The sequence below is a fragment of the Rhinopithecus bieti genome, unplaced genomic scaffold (genome assembly GCF_001698545.2).
Source record: "Rhinopithecus bieti isolate Rb0 unplaced genomic scaffold, ASM169854v2 scaffold_7681, whole genome shotgun sequence".
Classification (NCBI taxonomy): domain Eukaryota; kingdom Metazoa; phylum Chordata; class Mammalia; order Primates; family Cercopithecidae; genus Rhinopithecus; species Rhinopithecus bieti.
The window spans coordinates 4,877,058-4,890,011 of record NW_016806571.1 but is presented as its reverse complement, the minus strand read 5'-3'; the positions used below and the strand labels follow the sequence as shown (position 1 = coordinate 4,890,011).

General features: G+C 54.2%; 3 protein-coding genes across 3 annotated transcripts in view; 2 read left to right on the top strand and 1 right to left on the bottom strand.

The window, feature by feature from the left end:
* The first annotated feature begins 1,103 nt into the window (after positions 1 to 1,103).
* Positions 1,104 to 3,691, top strand: PRR30 (proline rich 30). The gene is made up of 3 exons (XM_017877051.1): positions 1,104 to 1,257; positions 1,509 to 1,561; positions 1,836 to 3,691. Exon 3 carries the CDS (start codon positions 2,201 to 2,203, stop codon positions 3,437 to 3,439), a length of 1,239 nt encoding a protein of 412 aa, XP_017732540.1. The 5' UTR covers positions 1,104 to 1,257; positions 1,509 to 1,561; positions 1,836 to 2,200; the 3' UTR covers positions 3,440 to 3,691.
* A 2,198-nt stretch (positions 3,692 to 5,889) lies between these two features.
* PREB (prolactin regulatory element binding) lies at positions 5,890 to 9,790 on the top strand. Its single transcript, XM_017876916.1, has 9 exons — positions 5,890 to 6,273; positions 6,825 to 7,014; positions 7,218 to 7,438; positions 7,632 to 7,712; positions 7,826 to 7,950; positions 8,150 to 8,323; positions 8,470 to 8,542; positions 8,719 to 8,878; positions 9,045 to 9,790. The coding sequence occupies exons 1-9, from the start codon at positions 6,139 to 6,141 to the stop codon at positions 9,137 to 9,139; spliced, it is 1,254 nt and encodes a 417-aa protein (XP_017732405.1). The 5' UTR covers positions 5,890 to 6,138; the 3' UTR covers positions 9,140 to 9,790.
* The window catches only part of ABHD1 (abhydrolase domain containing 1), a 6,082-nt gene continuing 2,865 nt past the window's right edge, over positions 9,738 to 12,954 (bottom strand). The window contains exons 2-9 of the mRNA XM_017876917.1: positions 11,942 to 12,102; positions 11,421 to 11,606; positions 11,186 to 11,231; positions 10,920 to 11,032; positions 10,623 to 10,796; positions 10,393 to 10,441; positions 10,130 to 10,295; positions 9,738 to 10,017 (exon numbers count right to left, since the gene is read on the bottom strand). Coding sequence (XP_017732406.1) covers positions 9,806 to 10,017; positions 10,130 to 10,295; positions 10,393 to 10,441; positions 10,623 to 10,796; positions 10,920 to 11,032; positions 11,186 to 11,231; positions 11,421 to 11,606; positions 11,942 to 12,102 — 1,107 coding nt within the window. The 3' untranslated portion in view covers positions 9,738 to 9,805. The remainder of the gene's footprint in view (positions 10,018 to 10,129; positions 10,296 to 10,392; positions 10,442 to 10,622; positions 10,797 to 10,919; positions 11,033 to 11,185; positions 11,232 to 11,420; positions 11,607 to 11,941; positions 12,103 to 12,954) is intronic.

Below are 12,954 nucleotides of genomic sequence, written 5' to 3'. Positions count from 1 at the left end.
AAAATAATAATAATAATAATAATAATAATTGCTAAAAAGTAGAAAGAACCATGCCAGGCGCAGTGGCTCACACCTGTAATCCCAGCACTTTGGGAAGCCGAGGTGGGCGGATCACCTGAGGTTGAGAGTTTAAGACCAGCCTGGCTAACATGACAAAACCCTATCTCTACTAAAAATACAAAAATTAGCTGGACATGGTGGCCTGCACCTGTAGTCCCAGCTACTCGGGAGACTGAGGCAGGAGAATTGCTTGAACCCAGGAAGTGGAGGTTGCAGTGAGCCAAGATTGCGCCACTTCACTCCAGCTTGAGCAAGAGTGAGAATTCATCTCAAAAAAAAAAAAAAAAAGTAGAAAGAACCAAAATGTCCATCAATTAATTAATGGATAGACAAAATATGGCATATCCATACAAAGGAATATTATCTGGCAATAAAAAGGAATAAAGCAATGATACATGCTACAACATGAATGAACCTTGCAAACATGTTAAAAGAAGTCAACAAAAGACCATATATTGTATAATTACACTTATATGAAATGTCTAGAATATGAAAACCTATAGAAACAGAGTAGATTGGTAGTTTCCAGAGGCTGGTGGAAGAGTGGGGACCAACTGCTAATGGGTACAGGACTTATTTTTGGGGGGACAAAAATGTTCTACAACTAGATTGTGGAGATGGTTCTACTACCCTGTGAATATACTAGAAGACATCGAATGGTACACTTTAAATGGGTAGATTGTGTGGTATGTGAATTATATCCCAATAAAGCAGTTAAGAAAATAGTTATCAAAACATATAATAGGTATATCCCAAGGGGGAGAAAGGTGTGGTGCATGAGCTCAGCCCAGACAGGCTGTGTGAGTGGGGAGAGCAATGGATGAAGGAGCTGGTTAGAGCTATAAAGTGCATAGGCCAAGAGTAGAGGTGGGGGCTGGGTCTTGAAGGAGAAACTGAGTGCACTGAAGAATTCTGCCTGCTTCACAGTGTTATCAAGGGCCAGCCTTTGGATGATCTCTGGAAGAAGGTCCCAGAGCCTCAGGGAGGAGATTCTATGATGTCAGCACCTGACTTTTGTGACATACCCACATGCTGCCAGGGAGAACTGAACTCAGGGAATGGGGACCCCAGCTCCCATTGGGGGCAGCAACCCTAGCGCCACCCTTTAGACGAAGTCCCAGTCTCCCAGAGGCTTTTACCAGCTGGCCCCATTCCTTCTGCTGCTGGGTGTAATGAGCCTTCTCTGTCTAGGCCAGGGTGAGCTAGAGGACATCAGCACTAGGGGCAACAAGGGGTCAGAGGAACCAGAGTGGCAGGACACTAGGATGCTTGCAGAACCCCCGAGTCAGGATTAGCAGAATAAAAACCTGTACCACAGGCCTCCAAATGACTGAAGGAGGACTGACGGCAAAACTCACTGCTCAGACAGAAACAGTGTGTTTAGTGTTAGATGCTGGGGACAGAGAAACGTGTATCCACCATTTGGTCACTCTGCTCCTCTCTCCCAGGTCCTCTAGATGCTGAAGTGCCTGTGAAACACAGCCCACAGGAATTCTCATTGGTAAGAGCTCCCGGCACCAGAACACCCTTAATTCCTGTTCGTATCTCAGCCCCTAGCCCCCAAACCCCTCCTCCAATCCATCCTACCCTCCCTTCCTCCTTATTCCTCTCCTCCACACTTCTCACCGTCCCTGGAGCATTTTGCCAGCTCTTTTGATCCCAAAGGTGACATGGATTTAAAGTCTTGGTGAGTTCAGCTTGGAACTAGGGACATGACGCAGAGCCAGAAATGGACCAATTCTCCCAGTGTCTTGGGTTCTGTCTTTTCTCTCCAGGTCCTATGGGTTTTGTCTTCCTCTCTGCCCCGCCCAGATAATCGCTGCTGCCCTTCTGCTTTCAAGAGGCAGCTTTGATTCTCCATCCGTACACATCCCTCATCAATGGCTGACTGCAAAGAAGTGAGAAGCCAAGCTTAGGTTCATGCTCATGCCTGAACACCCAGAGAGCCTGGTGCTGGAGGTCTGGGTGTCCCCTTGGCCTGCCACCAGCACCTGTACCCACACCAGGCTGGAGCCAAGCTCTGCGCACAGAAGGTGGCCTTGATTTCTCAGGCACAGCTGACCTCAGAGATACTGGTCCTGACTCTGCCAGTTCTCTCATACCTAGTCTTGTTGCCCCAGTTCCTTCTGGATTCAAGGCGATGTTGCCTCAAAACAAGGACCAGGTTCTGCCACAGACCTCAGTGCTCCCCGGGCGCCCCCCTTGGGGCTTCTCACAACTTGTAGACTCCTCTCCTCACAACCTACAGCCTCTCTCTGCCCATCAGTCCCTCCCTCCCTCTCACTCACTGTTCTTTTCCACTCAGTCCCATCGTCCTTCCTCCCCTCCACCAGCATCCCCCTCTCCTGGCTTCCAATTTGGCTCTTGTGACTCAAATTCTGACTTTGCGCCACATCCCTATTCTCCCTCTCTCCCAAGTTCCCCCACTTTCTTTCACCAGAACTACCTCTCTCTCCCCAATCCACATGCATCCTCTCCCTCCAACCACTGGCTCTACCCCTCTCCTCCTCTGACCACTTCCTTCTCTTCCTCCCAGCCCCAGAACTCCTCCCTTCCCCACTCACCTTGCCAGTCTCCTTCCCACCCCGAGGACCTACATAGCTCCACGCTCACTTCTCCAGGCCCACGTCCACCTTCTCAAAGGCTTCACTCTAACAGGCAGACATGGCGCTGGCATCAGTACAGGGACACCGGATCCGGGTCCCCTGGGGTAGTGGGGAGATGCGTGCCAAGCGAGAAGGATCCTGCACAGTTCAGGGACCCAGGGGCCCTGGCCCAGGCCCTGGTGGTCCAGCTGGGGCACCGCCGCATCGCACACGACCTGCGGCTCCTGCTTTTGCAGCACCTGTGGCTAGGCAGAACCGGCCAGGCGCCAGTCGTGGAGTATCCTATATGCCTGGTGTGTCTCCGGCCCCGCAGCCCCTCCTGCCCCCTCCCCAAGTACAGGACTGGACCCCGGCTGCTTGCCTTCCCCCAACTACTGCCCTGTGTGGAAGGCCAGGAATCTGGGCCACTCCAGATAGGCATCGGCTTCGGCCTCCGCCTGCCCCAGGGCCAGGCCAGGGCCTTGCATCTGCTGCCAGAAAAAAGGCGGAAGGAAGTAGGGCCTCAGGGCAAGGCTCCTCAGGCCTGTGGGCATCCATCGCCAGCATTTCAGCCTGCAGCAGCTCAGGCCCGGGCCGACCCAGCCCCAGGCACACCCTCCCAGACCAGGAGCTTCAGGTCTGCAGGCCTTCAATCACCAAACTCTCCACGATGTTTCTCCCGGCCTCCACCTCGGGCACCAAAACAGGCCACTACCTCCCCGAAGCCCAGGCCGTGCCCTGCCCCAAAGAGGCCAGTTTCTCTGGAGCTCATTCTCCAAAAGTCATCAGTCTAGTTCCAGAGCCACGGAGGCCCCCTGGAACACTCCCTCTAAACCCCACTCTCCCAACCAGGCCCCAAATCTCGGGGAGTCCCCGAGACACCCTGAAGGGCTGGCTGGCAGGAGGTCAGGTGTGTTCTCCTGCTCTGAACCCTGGGAGCCCCTTGTGGAGTCTGCTGTCTCCAGGCTGAAGAGGACCAAGGGCACCAAGACCCCATTCAGCCCTCTGTGTAGCTAATAAAATTTGACCCTGTGAAACTTGTGTTTGTGTCCTGCTGAGTCCACAGAATAGGTGGCTATAACTACAGGGGTGCCAGTCTCCAACAAGACCCTTGGTGGCAGTGAGGGGGTGGTTCACGCCTATAATCCCAACACACTGGGAGGCTGAGGTAGGAGGATTGCTTGAAGCCAGGAGTTTGAGACCAGCCTGGGCAACATAGCAAGATCCTGTCTCTCCAAAAATAAAAATATAAAAAAATCAGCTGAGTATGGTGGGGTGTGCCTGTACTATCAGCTACTCAAGCTACTCAAGAGGCTGAAGTGGAAGGATCACTTGAGTCCAGGAGTTCAAGGCTACAATGAGCTATATCATGCCATTGCACTCCAGCCTGGGTGACAGAGACCCTATCTCAAAAAAAAAAAAAAAAAAAAGAGGGCAGGTGTGGTGGCTCAAGCCTGTAATCCCAGCACTTTGGGAGGCCAAGGTGGGCATATCATTTAAGGTCAGGAGTACGAGACCAGCCTGGCCAACATGGTAAAACTCTGTCTCCACTAAAAATACAAAAATTAGCCGGGCGTGGTGGCAGGCGCCTGTAGTTCCAACTACTCAGGAGGCTGAGGCAGGAGAATCACTTGAACCTGGGAGGCGGAGGTTGCAGTGAGCTGAGATCAGGCCACTGCACTCCAGCCTGGGCAACAGAGCGAGACTCTGTCTCAAAAAATAAAAGAAAAAAGACCCTGGAGGATGGTGTCAAAGGAAACAGAGAGGCCAGAAAGAGCAGGTACCACGTATCCAAGGAAGACGAGAGACCCACAAGGCCTGGGGACTTGAGATATGCAGACAGCTTGGCCACACCCTTCACACATCTAATGCAACTCTGTGGGACAGATATTAGCATCCCCAAAGATGAAGCCACTGCACCACTCCTCTGGGTGCACCTTAGTTAATCAGAATGCAGGAGAGGTGTCTCCTTTCAGGGAAGGACATCCCTTGTACTCACTCTCAAGAGTCCTCATCAGATCACAAATCCAAGGGAGGATGAGTATCAGGCGCAGAAGATACCTGCCCAGGAGCTGAACTGCCCCTGCTGAGGCCAGCAAAGCAGCTGGCCACCCACCAAGCCACCGGCCCAGGAGTGTGAAGCCTTGAGAAAGGGAATGGCGGACACTACCCCTGCCAAAAGTGGGGGATAGGAGTTAAGGATGACAGAGGCGTCCCCATACGAGGAAGCAGTGGATTCAGCATTTGAAGTCAGGTTTATTTTTAAGTTCATGCTGCCTCCATTAAGAAGCAAGAGACTCCGGTGGTTTCTGGTGTGTGCCCTCGGGCAAATCACTTCCTCTCTGGGGTAAGCTGCAAAGGCCTGTGCTCCCAGGAGTTGGTGTATCACTCCCCAAGTGGGAACAGTCCTAATTCGAGGATTTCATGTGTGTGTGAGACAGGGTTTAGCTCTGTCACCCAGGGGCTGGAGTGCAGTGGTGGTTGAGCATAGTGGTCGAGCTCACTGCAGCCTCGACCTCCCAGTCTCAAGTGATCCTCCTACCTGAGCCTTCTGGGCAGCTGGGCCCACAGGTGCCACGACGTTTGGCTAATTTTCAAATATTTTGTAGAGATGGAGTCTCCCCATGTTGTCCAGGCTGGTCTGGAAATCCTGGGCTCAAGCCATCCTCCTCTCTCGGACTTTCTGAAAGTGTTGGGATTACAGGGGGATTACAGGCATGAGCCACCGTGCCCGGCAGAGGATTTTTTTTTTTTTTGAGACGGAGTTTCACTCTTGTTGCTTGCTGCCCAGGCTGGAGTGCAATGGCAATGGCGTGATCTCAGCTCACTGCAACCTCTATCTCCCGGGTTCAAGTAATTCTCCTGCCTCAGGTCCCCGAGTAGCTGGGATTACAGGCGAACGCCACCACAGGCGCACGCCACCACACCCTCTGTAGTTTTGGTACAGACGGGATTTCTCCATGTTGGTCAGGCTGGTCTCGAACTCCTGACCTCGTGATCCTCCCGCCTCGGCCTCCCAAAGTGCTGGGATTACAGGCGCGAGTCGGATTTCTTTATTAAAGGTTGACCTTCATCAACCTCCACTGGCTCCACCTCCTCCGCGCCCCGGGGCGCCCCGCACAAAGATGGCGAAGTCGGTGCTGGGCAACTGTGCCTCCGCGCCAGGGATGGAGAACCGAAGCCCCGCCCCGGGGAACTCGGCCCCGCCGGCTAGTGCTGACTCGTGTCGGCGCTCCTGCGCCTGCGCGGAGGGAGCCGCGAGACAGGTGCGCGTGCGCAGTGCGCGTCTGCGCGAGCGACTTAGACGCACTGGAGCTGAACCTCGGCTGCCTGCGGGTGGTCAGGGTTTTGGGAACTCCCCGGTGTGAGAGGGGTCGGGTGTGCTCCCGGCAGCGACGGGGCCGAGTTCACCAGCGGCCGGGGCAGTAGTCGAAGGCCCAGCCCGTTATGTCCTGGGTACCGTGGTGCGGGCAGTGAACGCGCGCCGGGCGGGATGGGCCGACGCCGGGCGCCAGAGCTGTACCGGGCTCCGTTCCCGTTGTACGCGCTTCAGGTTGACCCCAGCACTGGGCTGCTCATCGCTGCGGGCGGAGGAGGCGCCGCCAAGACAGGCATAAAGAATGGTGTGGTGAGAGCTCAGGGCCGCTGGGGCTGGGTCTTGCTGTGGGCTGGCGGCGATTCCAGGGTGGCCGGGGGTCGCGGGGCGGGCCACACTCCAGCTTCGGGCCCTGCCCACTTCTGTTGGGAAGACCTGCTTGCCTGACGCCCCGGCGCGAATTTCAGTCGAGAACTCAGCAGGCAGAGGAGAGGCTTTTAAGGTAAAGTGAAAGCTGCACACAGCTGCAGAGCCGGCAGGAACGCTTCAGCTCCGCCTCGGAGCAGCTCCAGGGCTCTTATCCTAGCCTTTTCCGGGAGGTCTTGCCTGCCCTCTAGCAGCGGCGAGAGTGGTGCATTTGGGTTTAGGCTAAGTTCCTTCCCTCTTCTGAGCTTCACTCTGTTCTGTAAAATGGAGGTAATAATCCCAGTCCTGCTCACCGTATAGATTTGTGAGGCCCAAATGAGAGAAAAAAGACTCGAGAAACCCTTGTGAACTATAACGTGCAGAAAGTAAAGGGGGAAGACATCAGACTTGCTCTCTGGGCACCCCTGAACTTGCTCATCCGGGTCCCCCTCCCACAGCACTTTCTGCAGCTAGAGCGGATTAATGGGCGCTTGAGTGCCTCCTTGCTGCACTCCCATGACACAGAGACACGGGCCACCATGAACTTGGCACTGGCTGGTGACATCCTTGCTGCAGGGCAGGATGCCCATTGTCAGCTCCTGCGCTTCCAGGCCCATCAACAGAAAGGCAACAAGGCAGAGAAGGCAGGTAAGGAGCTCTCTCCCTCTCTACCCGCTTGGGGAAAGGGTTGAACAAGTAAGGTCACTCTTATCTTGGTGTCTCTAAAGAAGTGGGTCTGGAAGTAGGGTTTTGGTAGCAAGCTAGAAGCTGTATGGGCACCTGCCATGGAGAGAGGGGCCAGTACTCCTTACTGTAGAAGCCTAGAACCTGGCCAAGTGTTTGTGTTACAGGTTCCAAGGAGCAGGGGCCTCGACAAAGGAAGGGAGCAGCCCCAGCAGAGAAGAAATGTGGAGCGGAAACCCAGCACGAGGGGCTAGAACTCAGGGTAGAGAATTTGCAGGCAGTGCAGACAGACTTCAGCTCCGATCCACTGCAGAAAGTTGTGTGCTTCAACCACGATAATACCCTGCTTGCCACTGGAGGGACAGATGGCTACGTTCGTGTCTGGAAGGTGTGGGTTTGCGGGGTTAGGGAGGATGAATGTCAGTAACAGCAAAACCAAAATTGTGAGAAGCTAACGTGGCATCTGGGAAACTTGTGAATGAAGCTTGCATTGAGGGGCCATTAGAAGGGGGTGGCATGGAGATCAGTCACAGTGTACTTGCTGGACACCTGAATTAACCATGGTGGTGGTTTGGCTACAGGTACCCAGCCTGGAGAAGGTTCTGGAGTTCAAAGCCCACGAAGGGGAGATTGAAGACCTGGCTTTAGGGCCTGATGGCAAGGTGAGGGGTGGGGGTGGGAGGAGGGTGGAGAAGGAGAGAGGAGGTGCTTATGCTGCTTACCCAGTGAGTGGATCCCCTAACTGTTCATCCTTGGAATCTTTATTCCTGGCTAGTTGGTAACTGTGGGCCGGGACCTTAAGGCCTCTGTGTGGCAGAAGAATCAGCTGGTGACACAGCTGCAGTGGCAAGAGAATGGACCCACCTTTTCCAGCACACCTTACCGTTATCAGGCCTGCAGGTGTGAAGACTTTGCGGGGTGGCTGAAAGAGGCATAGCCCAGCTGTGGTGGGGGAGAGGGAAAAGATTGGGGATGGGAGAGCTGGGGAGGAACTTGTTGAGTTTTACCTCAGGTCTGACCAGGGTGCAGGTGGTGCACAAACCTCTGAAGAGGGTTGGGCAGGCCCCAGGAGCTGAATAGCTCCTCATCCGGCCCCCAGGTTTGGGCAGGTTCCAGATCAGCCTGCTGGGCTGCGACTCTTCACAGTACAAATTCCCCACAAGCGCCTGCGCCAGCCCCCTCCCTGCTACCTCACAGCCTGGGATGGCTCCAACTTCTTGCCCCTTCGGACCAAGTCCTGTGGCCATGAAGTCATCTCCTGCCTCAATGTCAGGTGTGAGATATTGCTGCCTTGGCTAGGTGGGGGTCCCTGAGGGAGCTTGGAAAGGAGGCCTGCCTGGGTCCCCGCGGACGGGGATTGGGGTATGAGGGTTGCTGCACAAGCCTCCAGGACAACGAGCACTTTATTGTTTGTTGCAGTGAGTCTGGCACCTTCCTAGGCCTGGGCACGGTCACTGGCTCTGTTGCCATCTACATAGCTTTCTCTCTCCAGGTAATGGGTGGAGGTTGGCATGGCCCTGTCGGTGGATTATAGGCCTGTCTCTACCCTGAGTGTGCAGGAAGGAGTCTGGCCCGTTCTATAGAGGGAAAACCTGGGGGTGGGGAGCATGCTTTCCAGAAAGAGTTCCCAGCTAGGCCTTTCCTCACTCGTTTTCCTTCTACCCACAGTGCCTCTACTACGTGAGGGAGGCCCATGGCATTGTGGTGACGGATGTGGCCTTTCTACCTGAGAAGGGTCGTGGTCCAGAGCTCCTTGGGTCCCATGAAACTGCCCTGTTCTCTGTGGCTGTGGACAGTCGTTGCCAGCTGCATCTGTTGCCCTCACGGCGTGAGTCATTGGGCGGGGCAGGCAGGCACCACCCCACCTTTAACTGGACCAGAAACATGCCCCCCGGGGGCTGGGCTCTTGTTTGTGCCACTCCCCCTTTGAAGGGTTCTGGTTTTTAGGCTCGGAAGCCCCTTTGCCTGCTGACCTCTCCCTTTCCCTCCTGCAGGGAGTGTTCCTGTGTGGCTCCTGCTCCTGCTGTGTGTCGGGCTTATTGTTGTGACCATCCTGCTGCTCCAGAGTGCCTTTCCAGGTTTCCTTTAGCTTCCCTGAGTCCTGGGAATCAGGAGCCTGGACACTGCCATCTCTAGAGCAGAGTGGAGGTCTGGACTCCCTTTGCTCACTCCATTCAGGTCCACAGCTGAGGCTGCCTCTGATAAGATGAATGGGCACTGCCTGCCCTTCTAGTGAAAAGGCTTGGTTATGGCCCTGCCTGACTCTGGGCCCCAGGAACTCTGCCTTCATCATCTGTGGATCCATCCAGAACAGTGGTGTCTGAAGCCCAGGCCATATTCCCTGCCTCCTTCCTTCTGCCTACTAGAGGCTCGAGAGTTGAGCTTGTCCTTTCTCTAGAAACGTGAAGATGCCCAAGAGCCTGGAGACACTGCTGCCCTTCCTGCAGAAACAGTTTCTCCTCCTCCCCTCACAGCCTTAGGGCCAGTTCCCCTTCACATGAAGCCCCTGGCATTTGCTGGGGAAGGGACTGGCCTGGTACTTGCTGTTGGGGCAGGAAGGGGCAAAAGGAAGACTTGGTTAGTAATCTGGGGGTTCAGATGGGTAGCACTAAGCCAGCTGGCCTAAAGATGCAGTAAGTTCCTAGATAGTCTAACCTTGAGGAAAGGGAAAATGAACCTCAGCCTACTAGGCAGGAAAAGTTGATATTTAATAAACAAGGAAAGAGTGAACTGAGACCCCCCAGTGGTACTCTTGTCAGCTATTTCTGTCCTCAGAAGGTGAGAGAGCCCAGAGGTCAGGCAGCCCCTCTGGGTGCTGGAAGATGGCTCTGGCATACTGATGCAAGAGGCGGCTCATGTAGCAGTGCTGCCATGGGAGCAGCCCTTCCAGGAAGCCGATGTGGCCACCCCGGGCTGTGATGAGCAGCGCAACGTAGGGGGACTGTTGGGCGGCCTGTATGGGAAGGGCTAGGAGAGGGTCGGGGTCAGAAACGGCCTTCACTGGGAGCCCAGGCTGTCTGTCGCGTCCCTCATGGCCCATTTTCCTTGGGGCCAAAGTGTCCTGATTCAGAGTACTCACCACCGACGGGGGAGAAGGGGTCATCTGCTGCATTGAGACAGAGCACAGGGATCTGGATGGCATCTACTTTGGTTCTAGGGCTTGCTGCTTTGTAGTAGGTAACACAGTCTTGATATCCAAAGGCCACAGATGTGTAGCGCTCATCAAACTGGCAGATTGTGTGGGCCTGCAGGTGTTACGTAGGATAGGCTAAGATAATAAAGAATGGGAAGACAGTGGAAGACTTATTTGGGGGGGCCCAGGGGCATGGCTGAAGATTATACCTGTAGCACAAAGTCTATGTCCACCAACTTTTCAATCACCTTTCTGTTTCTGCAAGAGTACATAAGAGTTTGGCTTGACACCTGGACCTGGCCCCCCACCCCCCACCCCAGGCCCTGTCTTACTATCTCGTGTAAAGAAGCCCAGAGAGAACTGACCGAGCACTAGGAGAGCTTGGAGTGGCTGCCATCCTACTCTGTCTACTGCCTCCTCCCACTTGCCACGACCCTACCGTTCCACAAGTTGGCAGAGCCCAGCAGTGAGGGGCTGATTGAAGAGCAGTGAGTTGAGTGGGGTTTCCAGGGAGCGGGTGGTCTCAAAGGAATCCCAGCATGCAGACAGAGTCAGTGCTGCCGCCAGCCCTGCAGCCTGCTCAGCCTGTGCCAGGTGATTCAGCACCAGTATCCTGTAGAATTGGACAAGGGACCATGAAAGAAGGGTTTGCATTAATGTGAGCTGGGACAGAGGGAGGGGACATGGAGGAGGAAAGGAAGACTGGGCCTCTGGGTTAAGCCTAGGCAATCTTTACCCTCCAAAAGAGATGCCCACGGCTAGCAGTGGAGCTCGGGGATAGTGGTGCTTTATGTGGTTCACGACTGTCTGTAGATCTTCAGTATTGCTGGCACAAAAAGCCCTGTGGGTCTGAGGGCAAATTGGATCATTAGGTAGGGAGGGAGACCGTGGTCAGAAGGTGGAGGGGAAATTGAGGAAGGATAGGTAGGAGGTAGAGCCGCAGGGCCAAGGATCTCTAAAGGGAGTGGGTGAAGGGCTGCTATGAGGAAGGCTGCTACTCACCCGCAGTTCCTCCCCACGGCAGCCCGGGTTGTTAAACACGACAGCCCTGTGGCACACAGGTACATCTTAGCCAGACCCTTCTTAGCCCCTCTCCCCTTTCAGTAGTCTTCAGAAAGATCCCTGTCCAAAGATTCCCTTCGTGTAGCATTCTTCGTATCTATCAGTGTCCAGATTGACTTCTCCCTAGTACACGTTCTCAGATGCCACCCCACTCCGGGGCTGCACCCATCCTTACTGGTAGCCATCCCTCAGAGCTTGGTTGACTAGGTGCAAGATGTATGTCTCCTGGCTACTGGCGGTGATGCCAGGAAGCAGCAGCACAATGGGCTGGGTGGTAGGATCAGGGTCTTGGCTGCTGTCAGGCTGCTTGGCCCAGTCTAGCAGGAGCTGGCCTCCTCCATCTGGTGTTTGGAGGATGTCACTGTGGTTTTGGAAGAAGAGGCACACAAAGATAACAATGTAATTCAAAAGCTTTGTCCTGTGCCCCACCCATAAACGAGTCTCTAAACTTCCCATCAGCATCCTCTGAGGGTGTTTTTCATGTAAAACAGTAAGACTTGACAATGTGGGGTGGGGACATAAAAGATCATGACCTGATGGCCATGCAATTATATAGCCCTTCCATATAACATCCACTCTCATTGTACCCTCAACACAGGGATGTAGATGAGACAGATTACCTACATTTTAAAAGTGGTAAATAGATTTTCCTAGATACCTGGGGTTTCACGTTCACCCTGTTCTGTCCCTTCTTACCTCTGATAAAAGACTAGGGGCTGAGACTGCAGGAAGACTTGGAAGATGCTTTGTAGTCGCCCCTCAAAACACCACAGCGTTGGGTAGAAAGTCTCCGTGGTGATGGAACAGTGTTGCTCCAGGAAGGCCAGAAACTGCGGCCCAGCCACCAGCCGAGGCCTCTGTAATCACACAACAGTCTGCCCCACTTCCCTGACTTTTGCACCAAGCTAATGAGGCACCCAACACCAGAGGGTAAGAGGGCCCCTCTCCAGAGGCCAGCCGGGAGGACCCTGCTTTGTCTGCACGTGAGATACTCAGCACAGCTCAGTTGAATGGCCAAGTCTCTGATAATACACTCCAGCTAGAGCCCCTAAAAAACCCAGTCTTGGAGTGTCACTGCCCAGAATTGACCCTGAACTGGGAGCTGCTGAGTGACTGAGTGCTGACTTTCCCGCTCAGCCTATCCATGCCCCAAACCCATTTTGGAGAGAGCAGATAATGTAAACAGCCAGGCTCAGTGGTGTGCACCTGTGGTCCCAGCCACCTGGGAGGCTGAGGTGGGAGGATCACTTGAGCCCAGGAGTTCAAGGCTGCAGTGAGCTATGATAGCACCACTGTTCGCTAGCCTGGGCGACAGTGAGACCCTGTCAATAAATAAGTGCCCAGCTGATCCCCTGCAGAAAAAGTCGGGGTTCTGGGCAGGGGCTGAAGAAATGCAGCACCATTCAATCTTCAACCTTTACTTTGCAGTTGAAAATGAAGCCGGCCGGGCGCAGTGGCTCGTGCCTGTAATCGCAGCACTTTGGGAGGCTGAGGTGGGTGGATCATGAGGTCAAGAGATGGAGACCATCCTGGCCAACATGGTGAGACCCTGATTCTACTAAAAATACAAAAATTAGTCAGGCATGGTGGTGCGTGCCTGTAGTCTCAGCTACTCAGGATGCTGAGGCAGGAGAATCGCCCCTGCACTCCAGCCTGATGACAGAGCAAAACACCGTCTTTTTTTTTTTTTTTTTTTTTTTTTTTTTTTT

Coding starts and splice junctions, on each gene's coding strand:
- PRR30 (XM_017877051.1), top strand. CDS start 2,201: ATGTTGCCTCAAAACAAGGACCAGGTTCTGCCACAGACCTCAGTGCTC.
- PREB (XM_017876916.1), top strand. CDS start 6,139: ATGGGCCGACGCCGGGCGCCAGAGCTGTACCGGGCTCCGTTCCCGTTG. Junction 7,439..7,631: donor GCTACGTTCGTGTCTGGAAG/GTGTGGGTTTGC, acceptor GTTTGGCTACAG/GTACCCAGCCTGGAGAAGGT. Junction 8,879..9,044: donor GCATCTGTTGCCCTCACGGC/GTGAGTCATTGG, acceptor TCCCTCCTGCAG/GGAGTGTTCCTGTGTGGCTC.